The sequence below is a fragment of the Coregonus lavaretus genome, assembly GCF_964263955.1.
Source record: "Coregonus lavaretus genome assembly, contig: HAP1_SCAFFOLD_230, whole genome shotgun sequence".
Classification (NCBI taxonomy): Eukaryota; Metazoa; Chordata; class Actinopteri; order Salmoniformes; family Salmonidae; genus Coregonus; species Coregonus lavaretus.
Window position 1 is genome coordinate 266,751 of NW_028157598.1, and position 16,457 is coordinate 283,207.

Here is a 16,457-nt window from a genome sequence, read left to right on the forward strand (position 1 = left end):
AGAGACCAAGGTGCGGCACCAGGAGTCTGCCACGTCCGCCAGGGGAAGAGGAGGAACGGACGGCCAAACAACCTCTAGTAAGAGAAGCTATTCCTTGACAACACGTTAGATTACAAAGATAGCGCTTGTACACCATGTAACAGTCAAGAACAAGCAGATGATCCTCAGGCGCCGTACGGTGGCCACCGTCAGTCCTCCTCAAACTAAAGAGCATGTCGCCGCTCGCCTCCATCATTGTCACGTTGAAGGGTATGAAGCGGCTGAGGTCCCCTAAAGCCTGATTCAAAACAGACTCAAGGAGAAAGAAGATGGACGAGGGGAGCCGTCTGACAGCCAGTTGGAAGGAGGGGAGCCGTCTGACAGCCAGTTGGAAGGAGGGGAGCCAGTTGGAAGGAGGGGAGCCGTCTGACAGCCAGTTGGAAGGAGGGGAGCCGTCTGACAGCCAGTTGGAAGGAGGGGAGCCAGTTGGAAGGAGGGGAGCCGTCTGACGGCCAGTTGGGAGGAGGGGAGCCGTCTGGTCTGACAGCCAGTTGGAAGGAGGGGAGCCGTCTGACAGCCAGTTGGAAGAAGGGCAGCCGTCTGACAGCCAGTTGGGAGGAGGGGAGCCGTCTGACAGCCAGTTGGAAGGAGGGGAGCCGTCTGACAGCCAGTTGGAAGGAGGGGAGCCGTCTGACAGCCAGTTGGAAGGAGGGGAGCCGTCTGACAGCCAGTTGGAAGGAGGGGAGCCGTCTGACAGCCAGTTGGAAGGAGGAGAGCCATCAGAACAGCCAGTTGGAAGGAGGGGAGCCGTCTGACAGCCAGTTGGAAGGAGGGCAGCCGTCTGACAGCCAGTTGGAAGGAGGGGAGCCGTCTGACAGCCAGTTGGAAGGAGGGGAGCCGTCTGGTCTGACAGCCAGTTGGAAGGAGGGGAGCCGTCTGACAGCCAGTTGGAAGGAGGGGAGCCGTCTGACAGCCAGTTGGAAGGAGGGGAACCGTCTGACAGCCAGTTGGAAGGAGGGGAGCCGTCTGACAGCCAGTTGGAAGGAGGGGAGCCGTCTGACAGCCAGTTGGAAGGAGGAGAGCCGTCTGACAGCCAGTTGGAAGGAGGGGAGCCGTCTGACAGCCAGTTGGAAGGAGGGGAACCGTCTGACAGCCAGTTGGAAGGAGGGGAGCCGTCTGACAGCCAGTTGGAAGGAGGGGAGCCGTCTGACAGCCAGTTGGAAGGAGGGGAGCCGTCTGACAGCCAGTTGGAAGGAGGGGAGGGGAGCCGTCTGACAGCCAGTTGGAAGGAGGGCAGCCGTCTGACAGCCAGTTGGAAGGAGGGGAGCCGTCTGACAGCCAGTTGGAAGGAGGGGAGCCGTCTGACAGCCAGTTGGAAGGAGGGCAGCCGTCTGACAGCCAGTTGGAAGGAGGAGAGCCGTCTGACAGCCAGTTGGAAGGAGGGCAGCCGTCTGACAGCCAGACTAAAGGAGGGGAGCCGTCTGACAGCCAGTTGGAAGGAGGGGAGCCGTCTGACAGCCAGTTGGAAGGAGGGGAGCCGTCTGACAGCCAGTTGGAAGGAGGAGAGCCGTCTGACAGCCAGTTGGAAGGAGGGGAGCCGTCTGACAGCCAGTTGGAAGGAGGGCAGCCGTCTGACAGCCAGTTGGAAGGAGGGGAGCCGTCTGACAGCCAGTTGGAAGGAGGGCAGCCGTCTGACAGCCAGTTGGAAGGAGGGGAGCCGTCTGACAGCCAGTTGGAAGGAGGGCAGCCGTCTGACAGCCAGTTGGAAGGAGGGGAGCCGTCTGACAGCCAGTTGGAAGGAGGGCAGCCGTCTGACAGCCAGTTGGAAGGAGGGGAGCCGTCTGACAGCCAGTTGGAAGGAGGGCAGCCGTCTGACAGCCATTTGGAAGGAGGGGAGCCGTCTGACAGCCAGTTGGAAGGAGGGCAGCCGTCTGACAGCCAGTTGGAAGGAGGGGAGCCGTCTGACAGCCAGTTGGAAGGAGGGCAGCCGTCTGACAGCCAGTTGGAAGGAGGGCAGCCGTCTGACAGCCAGTTGGAAGGAGGGGAGCCGTCTGACAGCCAGTTGGAAGGAGGGGAGCCGTCTGACAGCCAGTTGGAAGGAGGGCAGCCGTCTGACAGCCAGTTGGAAGGAGGGGAGCCGTCTGACAGCCAGTTGGGAGACATCAGAACAGCTGACACACACAGGTTGTTGATTCAGACTCCTGATGGAGACATCAGAACAGCAGAGCTGACACACATTCTCACAAGTCATTTATTATGTTTACGTTCAATCATTTCATTTGATTTCTCTTGTTTAGATTATTCAATAAAATATATTGTTAATAGTTCTCCCCTGTGTTGTGTTAAATTTCAGACTGTTGAAAGGTCTAAACAGTATCCTGAGTCAGCATTGAATTGCATATTGTCTGAGTGTCTTTTGACTCATACAGTTCATGTGTCATGGACATGTCGTTGTCCATCAGGATACACCGCTGATAGACCACACATTGAACAGTTCATGTGTCATTGCTCAGAGTCATCAAAAACAGTCCAAGGACTGTACTGATATAGTGTATGTGTACTGTTCAGTGTCCCCATGGTGGACTTTATTAGTGTAAGCCCTTTAACTGCATGTCCAATTCGTGATGGTAAAATGTGTAATATACTGCAGATGGACAGTGTCCATTGGCAATATCTTTGAATAGGGATTTCCCATCACGAAATGGACAGGCTGAAATCAACACTGAGGAGCGAGGGACTTATCAGTCCAATATGTCTCTTATCCGTCCAATATGTCTCTTATCCCTCCAATATGTCTCTTATCCCTCCAATATGTCTCTTATCCCTCCAATATGTCTCTTATCCCTCCAATATGTCTCTTATCCGTCCAATATGTCTCTTATCCGTCCAATATGTCTCTTATCCGTCCAATATGTCTCTTATCCCTCCAATATGTCTCTTATCCCTCCAATATGTCTCTTATCCCTCCAATATGTCTCTTATCAGTCCAATATGTCTCTTATCAGTCCAATATGTCTCTTATCAGTCCAATATGTCTCATATCAGTTCAATATGTCTCTTATCAGTTCAATATGTCTCTTATCAGTCCAATATGTCTCTTATCAGTCCAATATGTCTCTTATCTGTCCAGTATGTCTCTTATCAGTTCAATATGTCTCTTATCAGTTCAATATGTCTCTTATCAGTCCAATATGTCTCTTATCTGTCAAATATGTCTCTTATTAGTTCAATATGTCTCTTATCTATGTCTGTTATCAGTTCAATATGTCTCTTATCCGTCCAATATGTCTCTTATCAGTCCAATATGGCTCTTATCAGTTCAATATGTCTCTTATCTGTCCAATATGTCTCTTATCCATCCAGTATGTCTCTTATCAGTCCAATATGTCTCTTATCCGACCAATATGTCTCTTATCTGTTCAATATGTCTCTTATCCGTCCAATATTTCTCTTATCGGTCCAATATGTCTCTTATCCGTCCAATGTCTATCTGTCCAATGTCTCTTATCCATGTCTCTTATCAGTCCAATATGTCTCTTATCTGTCATATGTCTCTTATCTGTCAAATATGTATCTTATTAGTTCAATATGTCTCTTATCTATGTCTGCTATCAGTTCAAGATGTCTCTTATCAGTCCAATATGTCTCTTATCTGTCAAATATGTCTCTTATTAGTTCAATATGTCTCTTATTTATGTCTGCTATCAGTCCAATATGACTCTTATCAGTCCAATATGTATATTATATATGTATATATATACTTTTTTTTTAAGTATAAAAAAAACCCAACAACAAACAAAAAGTATAAAAACTAACAAAAGATAACTAATGTAAGACATACTGTGTCTGTAAAATGTATATAGTATGTATAAGCTGGAAGCTTAAGTGTTGTTGTCCATTAGTTTACTCCAATTAGGGGAGGTAGAGTTAGGGGAAAATAATTAAGGAATGCATTTCAATTAACAAGTGTGTCTTCTTAAAAGTTAATTAGTGGAATACTTTCCTTCTTAATGCGTTTTAGCCAATCAGTTGTGTTGTGACAAGGTAGGGGTGGTATACAGAAGATAGCCCTATTTGGTAAAAGACCAAGTCAAATAAGCAAAGAGAAACGACAGTCCATCATTACTTTAACACATGAAAGTCAGTCTATACGGGAAAATGTCATGAACTTTGCAAAGTTTCTTCAAGTGCAGTCGCAAAAACCATCAAGCGCTATGATGAAACTGGCTCTCATGAGGACCGCCACAGGAATGGAAGACCCAGAGTTACCTCTGCTACAGAGGATAAGTTCATTAGAGTTACCAACCTCAGAAATTGCAGCCCAAATAAATGCTTCACAGAGTTCAAGTAACAGACACATCTCAACATCAACTGTTCAGAGGGGACTGTGTGAATCAGGCCTTCATGGTCGAATTGCTGCAAATAAACCACTACTAAAGGACACCAATAAGAAGAAGATACTTGCTTGGGCCAAGAAACATGAGCAATGGACATTAGACCGGTGGAAATGTGTCCTTTGGTCTGGAGTCCAGATTTGAGATTTTTGGTTCAAACCACCATGTCTTTGTGAGATGAGGTGTGGGTGAACGGATGATCTCTGCATGTGTAGTTCCCACCGTAAAGCATGGAGGAGGAGGTGTTATGGTGTGGGGGTGCTTTGCTGTTGACACTGTCTGTGATTTATTTAGAATTCAAGGCACACTTAACCAGCATGGCTACCACAGCATTCTACAGCGATACGCCATCCCATCTGGTTTGGGCTTAGTGGGACTAAAAAATACTAAAAATTAAGAAAAACCCTTGAATGAGTAGGTGTGTCCAAACTTTTGACTGGTACTGTATATATTTACAAGAAAATATATGGGGGATTGGAAATTATGCAGACAATTACATTGATGGAAGCCACAATCTATCTGCAATATGAAAGCTGATCTACCCCCTAACATGATCAATAAGGCTGTACAGTGCAATATGAAAGCTGATCTACCCCCTAACAATAATCAATAAGGCTGTACAGTGCATTATGAAAGCTGATCTATCCCCTAACATAATCAATAAGGCTGTACAGTGCAATATGAAAGCTGATCTATCCCCTAACATAATCAATAAGGCTGTACAGTGCAATATGAAAGCTGATCTATCCCCTAACATAATCAATAAGGCTGTACAGTGCAATATGAAAGCTGATCTATCCCCTAACATAATCAATAAGGCTGTACAGTGCAATATGAAAGCTGATCTATCCCCTAACATAATCAATAAGGCTGTACAGTGCAATATGAAAGCTGATCTATCCCCTAACATAATCAATAAGGCTGTACAGTGCAATATGAACGCTGGTCTAGGAAGGAGACTTACCTCAATAAGAGCTACGAAGGAAATATTTGTGAAAACTCTTCACAGCTGTGTTCTGATGATGTCACAGAGTAGACTGATACCCCCGTTTCATTGATCCACAATCCATATTGTAGATAAGGCTGTACAGTCAAAAAATAAGCCCTCAATGCAATTCTGAAGTTTAATGTATTAACTAATTATTGTCCCTTTTTTTGTTGAATTTATATAACAACATTCCAACCTCGTTTAGCATTATCTAGTCCAAATCTGGCACGATTTCACTATTTGTATCCGTTTTTCATCACTTTCAGTGATGGGAGTTTTTTTATTTTGATGGCAAACTGCTGAGTCCACCAATGACTGTATATGAATCAGGGGAGGGGAGAACCGGTGCCCACTCTATTGAACCACGGAAAGTTCAAAGCCGACCGTAGTAGTGCGGGCATAGTTTGGTCAGCTGAATAGTAAAAAAATAAATACAAATAAAATATCTCATTATATTTATGTAGGCTACAGAATCATCCTGTTAAATGTGGTCTTCTTAACAATGATTGTTCTCCGACATTTTGTATTTATTCACACAAAGATTGACCCTGAAGATTGCCATTTTCCCCTTCACTGTAACGGGGGGATCCTGTTTTCGTGCAAACAACGCTGTCGGCGTTGAACTTCGTGGCTTTAATCATTGGCTTCCGTCAGAGAGCACATAGAATTCCGCCTGCACCAGAGCCGTATAGACAGTGGGGAGAACAAGTATTTGCTACACTGCCGATTTTGCAGGTTTTCCTACTTACAAAGCATGTAGAGGTCTGTCATTTTTATCATAGGTACACTTCAACTGTGAGAGACGGAATCTAAAACAAAAATACAGAAAATCACATTGTATGATTTTTAAGTAATTAATTTGCATTTTATTGCATGACATAAGTATTTTAGTTATATATTATATGTACACATTTTGTGGAACACGCTGCATATTGTAAAATTCGACAGACCACACCTAATTTAATATCCAACTTTTTTCCTCTGAAATATAGCTAACGGATTTTCTAATGTTGCTATCTTAGTTGCTAAATGTTGATGGAACTGCTAAGACAGCAAAAAGGAAAGAAATTGTAAGTGTTAGATAATACATATCACGAAAACAGCTGCATGTTGTCAAGCTTTACCATATAGATAATACATATCACGAAAACAGCTGCATGTTGTCAAGCTTTACCATATAGATAATACATATCACGAAAACAGCTGCATGTTGTCAAGCTTTACCATATAGATAATACATATCACGAAAACAGCTGCATGTTGTCAAGCTTTACCGTATAGATAATACATATCACGAAAACAGCTGCATGTTGTCAAGCTTTACCATATAGATAATACATATCACGAAAACAGCTGCATGTTGTCAAGCTTTACCATATAGATAATACATATCACGAAAACAGCTGCATGTTGTCAAGCTTTACCATATAGATAATACATATCACGAAAACAGCTGCATGTTGTCAAGCTTTACCATATAGATAATACATATCACGAAAACAGCTGCATGTTGTCAAGCTTTACCATATAGATAATACATATCACGAAAACAGCTGCATGTTGTCAAGCTTTACCATATAGATAATACATATCACGAAAACAGCTGCATGTTGTCAAGCTTTACCATATAGATAATACATATCACGAAAACAGCTGCATGTTGTCAAGCTTTACCGTATCAAAATTGGAGTCCTCTGACAGAGGCGTTTTGCACAATCTGCAAAAATGTATTTGGAACTTTGAACCATGAACTTTTTGACACCTATCACTGTTGTTGGCTATGTTTCATCTTACAACAGCTACATAGAGGTAGTATTTAGTCAAATGTTACAATGTGTGCATCAATATTACACTAATTGGGACACTAATTTTCATTACAGATAACATCAAACAAAAAACGTGGGTACACTTTCAGTTATTGTGAAAACTTTCATCACCTTTCAATGCCTTAACATTGAAATGTAAATGTTTATACATATTCAGATTGAGTTATCTTTCTAAAATGTGTATAGTATGCCAAGTTATTTAGCTACATGTATTTCCCACCACAGCATGGAGAAAGTCAAGAGGAAGCAGTGGAGTGAGGTGGACATGTTCCATGCCATGGAGGACTGTGGGGCAGGGATGGCTATCCGCCAGGCTGCCAAGGTTAGGCATCTTTTTGTTTTTAGGAGATTACCATGTGTATGTGAATTTTATCTGCTAGTAACAGTTTTCTTTTCTTATCTACCAAGGTGCATGGTGTACCTCGGCAGACCCTGGCGGACGGGCTGAGCGGCCAGGTGACCCATGGTTGTCGCAGTGGACCACCCACATTGCTTGCACCAGAGGATGAAAATTCTCTGGTGCAGTACTGTATCTACTGCGCCAGCCATGGGTTCCCCTTCACCAGACAGAGGCTGATGAAATACGCCGACAAAATACGCAGGTATTTGGTGTTCTCTGTATTTATGTATGTAGATTGGTGGACTGACTGTTCTCAATGTGTGTGATGTAAATGTGGATGTGTATGGTGATGCTAAAACAAACATTTTCATCCTGGATGGACAATTATATGTATTCTATTCTATTGTAGGTTTCGGCACCCAGGGGAAACAATCCCACCACTGGGGAAGAGGTGGTGGGAAATGTTCAGGAGGAGGCACAAGAACCTGAGCATGAGGAGGCCGGACACCCTGGACAGGGGGAGAGCTGAGTGTGCCACACGTCCGACGATGGATACCTTCTTCACTTCTTATGAGAAGCACTTGGAGGAGAGTGGGTTGAGGGAGAAACACGGACAAATCTATAACTGCGATGAGTCTGGGTTTCGTAGCGACCAGAGCAGGCACAAAGTGCTGGCTCCCCGGGGCGCAAAACACGTGTACCAGCAGGCTCCGGGGACCAAGGAGCACATCACAGTGCTGGCCTGCTTCAACGCAGCTGGGGAGGACGTCCCCCCCGTTTATCATCTACCCCAAGTGTTTCCCCGGTGGCCACTACACACTGGGAGCCCCCCCCCCCAAGCCTTGGCTAGCAGTGGCTACATTGACAGGGACCTGTTCAGGAAGTGGTTTCTGCACTTCTTTAAGCATGCAGTGAAGGAGCGCCCTCTCCTTCTCCTCTTCGATGGGCACAAGAGCCACATGGACCCGGAGGTGCTCGCGGCGGCACTAAGGGAAGGGGTTCTACTTCTTTGTCTTCCACCACACTGCACCCGTGTCCTGCAGCCGCTGGACGTGGCATACTTTGGCCCTTTAAAGGCTGAGTTCTCCGAGGTGGCTGGAGACCTTAGCCATTTTGACCACTCTTACATGGTAAACAAATCAGAATTTGCCAGAGTATTCCGCTACCCGTACCAGCGCAGCAAGGACATGCGCTATGTGGTGGAAGGGTTTAAGAAGTGTGGCCTCTTCCATTTTTGACCCTTCAGCCATTGATGGGTCCCGTTTAATGCCGTCTCGGACCCTACCGGGTCCCACCACCGCCTCTACTGGAACCAGCAGCACTGTGCCATCCATCAGCGCCTCCTTCCCAGCGACCACAGGAGGACCCTCAGCCCCATCTCCAGTCCCAGTCCCTGCTCCAGTCCCAGGCCTAGCTCTAGAAGAGCACCCCCTAATAGAGGGTGGGCTGATAGCGAAGGACCTGGGGCACATCCTTACTGTCCTGAAGTATCGGCTGGACCGATACAGAAGAGTCCCTGTGGTCGCCACATGCCTCACCGGGGAGGAATACACGCGCCAGTGGCAGGAGAGGGGTGAGAAGGAGAGGGCCGGGGCAGAGGAGAAAGAGCGTCGGGCAGCCCTCAGAACACAGAGGGCACAGGAGAGGGCTGCCATGGATGAGACCATCGCCTCTGCAGGACCCCCTGCTGGAACCACTCCTGACAGCTGCATCACCACTGCCAGTGCCTCCCAGTGTGCAACACCTGTAGGAGCCGCCGGAGTCCCCAGCTGCAGAAGGCCACGTGCCTACTCTCCCGGCCACACCGTCGTCGGCCCCTCAACCCCACCGTTACAAACACCAGCTCCTCCAAGCCATCGTCGGCGGTTTTGTCCACCACCACACCAATGCACACCAGCCCCCCCTGTCTGTCACCACCAACACGGCCTCCTCTGGACCAACTGCCTCCTCAGACTCCCCTGGTCACACCACCATAGCGGCCTCCTCTGGACCAACTGCCTCCTCCGTCTCCCCTGGTCACACCACCAACACGGCCTCCTCTGGACCAACTGCCTCCTCAGACTCCCCTGGTCACACCACCATAGCAGCCTCGTGTGGTGTCCCTGGCCCCCTGCAATTTGAATACCGCCACCTCCACAGGTAAACACATGTTAAATTACGAACAAATGACTGTTATCTGTTTTATAAAACAGCAATGTAAAATAAATAAATATATATATCTCTTTCCATATCTACAGTCCATAGCACCAGCGCTCAAGTCATCTCCACCTCCTCCAAAACCTCTGCAGCTTCCTCCAGAGGTATTGATGTAAAAAAGTTGAAAAGGGTTTTCATGAAACATGCTCTGTCTAACACAACTTTTTCTCAAACTGCAGCACAGAAAAGGAAGAGAAAAGCTCCAGCGGTCACGCCACCCATGGCACCACTCTCAGGTACTTCATCATCTGTTTTTCTCGCTCTCTCAGTTGTATCAATTACTATTGTTGCTGAAGAACTTCTACATTTTGTAAAACCATATTAATCCATTTGTATTATTTGGTATAAAAGAAGACACCACCTGCTGTGCTCGCTGCGGGGTGCGTGATCCGCCTGCAAGCTCCTCTCAGGAGTGTAGATCCGAGGTGCCGTGGGTGTGCTGTGACTTCTGCCAGCACTGGTTCCACTGCAGGTGTGAGCAGTGGGATCAAGAGGTAGCGGTGGAGCTGGAATATTATTGGGATTTTTGTGACAATATAGGGATGGAGGTCGAGATTTAATTGTTTGTTTTGTTTGTTTTCATGTCTGCAATAGGTAAGCAGCTTGGTTTGAAGAAATCAACTGTGGGAGCAATTATTAGGAAATGGAAGACATACAAGACCACTGATAATCTCCCTCGATCTGGGGCTCCACACAAGATCTCACCCCATGGGGTCAAAATGATCACAAGAACGGTGAGCAAAAATCCCAGAACCACACGGGGGGACCTAGTGAATGACCTGCAGAGAGCTGGGACCAAAGTAACAAAGCCTACCATCAGTAACACACTACGCCGCCAGGGACTCAAATCCTGCAGTGCCAGACATGTCCCCCTGCTTAAGCCAGTACATGTCCAGGCCCGTCTGAAGTTTGCCAGAGTGCATTTGGATGATCCAGAAGAGGATTGGGAGAATGTCATATGGTCAGATGAAACCAAAATAGAACTTTTTGGTAAAAACTCAACCCGTCGTGTTTGGAGGACAAAGAATGCTGAGTTGCATCCAAAGAACACCATACCTACTGTGAAGCATTGGGGTGGAAACATCATGCTTTGGGGCTGTTTGTCTGCAAAGGGACCAGGACGACTGATCCGTGTAAAGGAAAGAATTAATGGGGCCATGTATCGTGAGATTTTGAGTGAAAACCTCCTTCCATCAGCAAGGGCATTGAAGATGAAACGTGGCTGGGTCTTTCAGCATGACAATGATCCCAAACACACCGCCCGGGCAACGAAGGAGTGGCTTCGTAAGAAGCATTTCAAGGTCCTGGAGTGGCCTAGCCAGTCTCCAGATCTCAACCCCATAGAAAATCTTTGGAGGGAGTTGAAAGTCCGTGTTGCCCAGCGACAGCCCCAAAACATCACTGCTCTAGAGGAGATCTGCATGGAGGAATGGGCCAAAATACCAGTAACAGTGTGTGAAAACCTTGTGAAGACTTACAGAAAACGTTTGACCTGTGTCATTGCCAACAAAGGGTATATAACAAAGTATTGAGAAACTTTTGTTATTGACCAAATACTTATTTTCCACCATAATTTGCAAATAAATTCATAAAAAATCCTACAATGTGATTTTCTGGGAAAAAAAATCTCATTTTGTCTGTCATAGTTGACATGTACCTATGATGAAAATTACAGGCCTCTCTCATCTTTTTAAGTGGGAGAACTTGCACAATTGGTGGCTGACTAAATACTTTTTTTCCCCACTGTAGCAGACGGCTCTCATCCAGAGCCATTAACAGTAGTGAGTCCAAACATTTTCCTACTGGTCCCCTGTGGTACAAGGACATTTACATTTACATAATTTAGCAGACGCTCATATCCAGAGCGACTTACAAATTGGTGCATTCAACTTATGATAGCCAGTGGGACAACCACTTTTTTTTAATGGGGGGGGGTCATGTAATGGAAATAGAAGGGAGGAAGTTATGTTGTCTAGGATGGGATACGGGATTAAATTCCTCTTTGAAATTGACGGGGAAACATGGTACTGGAATGTGTACCGGCTGTATATAGTTGTAAAGGAAGGTCGTGACCGGCCTCACTCCAGTACAGTAGGTGGCGGTGTATTCACTTCTCGGTTGGTTGCGATCTGCAATAAAAACTCAAAGAAGAAGAAGAAGAAGAAGAAGAAGGCGAAGGAGAACAACAGCAGCTCGTCGGCCACCTCCGTAGCTTGCTAGCCAACATAACCGAAACGTTCAAGCTCTTTAGACGCTTTCTGGTATATTAGCCACTGTGTTTTAAACCCACTTCTGTCGTCTAGTTAGTTATCCCATTTAATTTCATATTTACGGTGTTGTTGTTATTGGTCAGCTAGCTGGCTGGTTAAGTTAGCACTAGCCTAGCTAGCTAACACCCCGACCATGAGGTCACTAAGCTACTCTCCTCCTGCTAAAGAAGAGGAGGTCTGCTGGACGGAGAAAGAGGGTCTGTGGCTGAACGTTGTCGTGAAAGAGGAGGAGGAAGAGGAGGATGTCACAGCAATAAAACAAGTAGAGGGTGGTGAGGCTGTTACCGTGAAAGAAGAAAATATGGAAGTTACGGTGAAAGAAGAGGAAGACGCGTTCAGAGTGAAAGAGGAGGAGGATGTTACAGTGAAAGAAGAGGAGGAAGAGATAGCGGAGGATGCAGTTTTTAGAGTGAAGGAAGAGGGAGAGATAACTGTCATATTGGAAGAGGAGGAGGAGACAGGAGATCTGATTAACACCAGTAAGTACTGTCTTAAGAACGGAGGCACAAACTCTGCAGTTGTTGAACTAATGTGTGATTTCAAAGGGGCAATCTGCGGTTGCTACGTCCATATTTTGACATTTTAATTAATTAGAGAGGTATCAGGTAAAATGGGCCATCAGGTAAAATGGGCCATTTAAGGTTTGGGGGTCCCAGCCCCTCTGGAATTTAGAGCCAATGACTGCAAAGGATTTCAAACTGTTGTCATAACTGTACTTGACAAGTAACAGGTGATTTGATTGGTTCATGGTTGCTATGGTGGGCAGTGCAATAATTCAAATCAAGACTGCACCAGAAAGCTGCATGGTGAGTAGCCTGGCATACCAAATCTAACTAAACTATTATAAGGATGATAAATCTGTAAAAAAACAACAACATGCCCATAAAAAACTATGCATAATATCTGTCTTGATGGCATCAATCAGAAAATATGTTGTTAGTTTGGTATATGAACATATTTTTTGAAAAAGTGATGCTTTTTTGGGGGGCCCAATTTACCTTAACCCCTTGAGGTAAAATGGGCCACATGGTTTCAGCTAAAATGGGCCATCATTTGTGTCACTCACAAACACACATACACATGTGTTTGAGTGTGTGTGAGTGAGTTTGTGTGTAAGGGTGTGTGTTTGTGTTTGTATGTGTATGTACGTGCATACACACACACACACACACACACACACACACACACACTCACACCATGACCCCCCCCAACAGTAATAATGGTAGTATTTTATTTACAGTGAGTATGGCAAACGAGAAGGAAGCGAGAGGAGAGGAGAGAGGGAGAAGGAAAGAGAGAGGAAGTGAGAGGAGAAGGAAGGATGAGAGAGGAGACAAGCAGAGGAGACAGGAAGTGAGAGAACAGGTGAGGAGAAAGGAATGCAGAGGAAATGAGAGGAGACAGAACGAGAGAAAAGAGAGGAGGAGCAAGGACCAGAGAGGAAAGGATACAAAGATAAAACAGGGAGGGAAAGGAAGGCCAAACAACTACAATCTGTGGAAAGAGGAGAGGATGAAGGGTGCCTTAGATGAATACAGGGAGGGAGTGAAGAAAGGAATTACAGTGAGTGTGCACTTCTTATCACGAGCATGGGGTGTGCCGCGATCCACACTGCAAAGACGCATCAGCGGAAAGGTGACTGGCAGTGAACATGTGTCAGGGCGGAAGCCCTACCTTCCAGAGGAGGCGGAAAGGGAGCTTGCTGCCACCCTCAAGACATTGGCGCAGAGGGGGTTTCCCTTCACAAAGCGTGATGTCCAGCAAGTGGCCTTTGATTTTGCAGCCAACAACGACATATCTGGTTTCTCCCTGACAGCAGGAAGGGCCGGATATTACTGGTTTCAGAACTTTCTAAAGCGAAACCCAGAGCTTGGGATGCGCAAGCCAGAGGTCCTGTCTGCAGCACGGGCTGCTGGACTTAACAAAGAGGTGGTTAGCCAGTGGTTTAACCAGTATGAGAACCTTTTGGTCGAGCTGGGTATTGAGGGCACACCGTCACATATATGGAACTGTGACGAGTCTGGGCTTCAGGACCAGTTCAGTTCGACAAAGGTTGTTGGACAGGTTGGCCAGCCATGTGTGGAGGTGTGTGCCGGAGAGAAGGGGGAGACAACAACTTGTCTGGCAGCGTTCAATGCAGAAGGTACATACAGTCGAACAATAATTATTTTTAAGGGGAAGCGTGTTCGTTCTGAGTGGCTACAGGGATGCCCGGAGAACACCAGCGTAAGGTGTTCAGACAATGGCTGGATTACCTCTGACCTCTTTCTGGAATGGGGTCAAATGTTCATTCAGTCCCTCCCCAGGGATGACCCCAGGCCCCATCTTCTCCTCCTTGACGGCCACAGTAGCCACGTCTATAATCTGGAATTTATTAAGCTACTGAAAAGCAAGAATGTGCACATCATGTGCTACCCTCCCCACACAACCCATGCGCTGCAACCGGCGGACAAGGCCCTCTTCAAGAGTCTAAAGCACCACTGGGACCAGGAAGGGAGGAAGTGGACAAGGATGATGGCTGGGCAGAAGCTGTCAAGGATGGAGTTCTTTGCGGTGTTCAGCAGGGCTTGGGCAAAGGCTGCCACTATTGAAAATGCCCAGGCAGGGTTCCGGGGGACAGGGATGTTCCCTCTCAATAAAGATATTCTCCCTGAGACTACTTTTGCCCCCAGCAAGACCACCGAAAGAATGCTACCATCCACTCTACCATCCCCGCCCACAAGGCTGCAGTCTCTCCCACCCCCGCCCACTAGACCATGGTCGCCCCTGCTGACCTTGACCCACTCTGCCCGCCAGCCATCAGCCCTGCTCTCTGGACCTCAGCCCTCCCACCCGCCAGCCAGACGTCAGTCGCCTGCCGACCCGCCAGCCAGACCTCAGTCCTCTGCTTCCCTGACACCCCTGCTACCTCGGGAACCACTGCACTTTTTCCCAGAAGATGAGGTGGTGCTTGAAGAGGTTGTGTTGGAGGATGTACCGGAAGAAGATAATGACCTCTTCAATCAGTTCACACCACAGGAAGAAACCCACTCCCAGGATGAGGGACCTTCAACCTCCACAGTAAGTGATATTTTATACTACTTTTCAAACTTAGGCTACATGACATGTTACACATGCATGCTCACGCAAACATGCGCATGCACATTCATGCACGCACGCACGCACACACACATACATACACACAATTTAGTCCCTAATCATATAAAATGTACACCAAATAATTATTCTATTTCTTGCAATAATATAGGCTCTTTTTGTTATTTTCTTTCTGTTCAGTCTGTGAGATCGGTCACATTCAATGACTTGATCTCAATGCCGCAAAGGGAGAGGGCCATCAGAAAGAGAGTGAAGCCACCATCGTATAACCTAACAAGTGAGCAACACATTGAATATATTCAAACAAAAAAATCATCCAGCAAGCATCCAGCCAAGCAAGCCAGCTGGTACCCGGGCAGCAAGCAACCGAAAGGGAAAAAAAAGCAGGGCAAGAGAAGCAAATCACCTTGCAAAGTCTGCAACACCCACTATGGTGACCCAAATGACCCTAAGGCTACTGAGGAATGGTTAAAATGTGTTCCATGTTCTGCCTGGTTTCATGAGAGCTGTGGTGAAGACAATGGTATCTGTGCTGACGATGGTTTCATTTGCAAAGACTGTGTTTGAAAAGTTTTCACACAAACATATCAGTTAATAATTTGGAATGTGAATTTTTGTATTTTTGTGAATGCACATTTTGTTCTAAATGTGTTGTTCACACACACACACACACACACACACACACACACACACACACACACACACACCACTGACAGTTCACTGATCTATGCTGTTCCAAAATGGATTTTTTTAATTGCACATTTGAATATGTGGGTTTGCACCCAAAATGTTTTTTGAATGGCACATATGAATTTTTGTTTAATGCAGTTTAAATGTTATGTGGCTGTATAAGCAACTGTGTTTTAAAATTAAAATTGATGATAAATGACTATTTCCCTTTGGAGTTTGACTGGCCCATTTTACCTGAAGCTGTGGCCCATTTTACCTGAAACTGCTCATGCAACAAATGTTGGCAGAGCTGATGTTTCAAGAACTGTAGGGCCTAAATAATTATATTTTATTAAATAATTTCAACACAAAATTATCAAAAACAGTCATTATTAATCATAAAAACACATGGAAAAGGCATATATGGTATTGTATTATTGTCCCAAACGATTTACCAAAAAGTGGCCCAATTTAGCTGATGTCACCCTATATATATATATATAGCCGTTGTTTCTTGAAGAATATAACTTCTAAAATGCCTCATGACCTTAGTTCAACTGTCGTACCCCATCAGATCCCAAAATAAGCTTTTTTTACTCCAATGTTTAGAAACAGTGTAAATGTAAACCAACACTGTATCGCCTCAACATGGTTAAAACTATAATATTGATATAATGGATGGTCAGTCCTTGCATCCAT

The 16,457-nt window shown here is 45.9% G+C and overlaps 1 protein-coding gene and 1 long non-coding RNA gene across 2 annotated transcripts; both read left to right on the forward strand.

Annotated features, from left to right (window-relative positions):
* The first annotated feature begins 8,300 nt into the window (after nucleotides 1-8,300).
* Nucleotides 8,301-9,973, forward strand: LOC311125215. Its single transcript, XR_014612852.1, has 3 exons — nucleotides 8,301-9,666; nucleotides 9,765-9,827; nucleotides 9,903-9,973. It is a non-coding gene; the product is annotated as an uncharacterized lncRNA (long non-coding RNA).
* Nucleotides 9,974-13,972: 3,999 nt separating this feature from the next.
* On the forward strand, nucleotides 13,973-15,978 carry LOC311125217 (uncharacterized protein). The gene is made up of 2 exons (XM_084199269.1): nucleotides 13,973-15,053; nucleotides 15,270-15,978. The coding sequence occupies exons 1-2, from the start codon at nucleotides 14,277-14,279 to the stop codon at nucleotides 15,654-15,656; spliced, it is 1,164 nt and encodes a 387-aa protein (XP_084055395.1). The 5' UTR covers nucleotides 13,973-14,276; the 3' UTR covers nucleotides 15,657-15,978.
* Nucleotides 15,979-16,457: the final 479 nt, after the last annotated feature.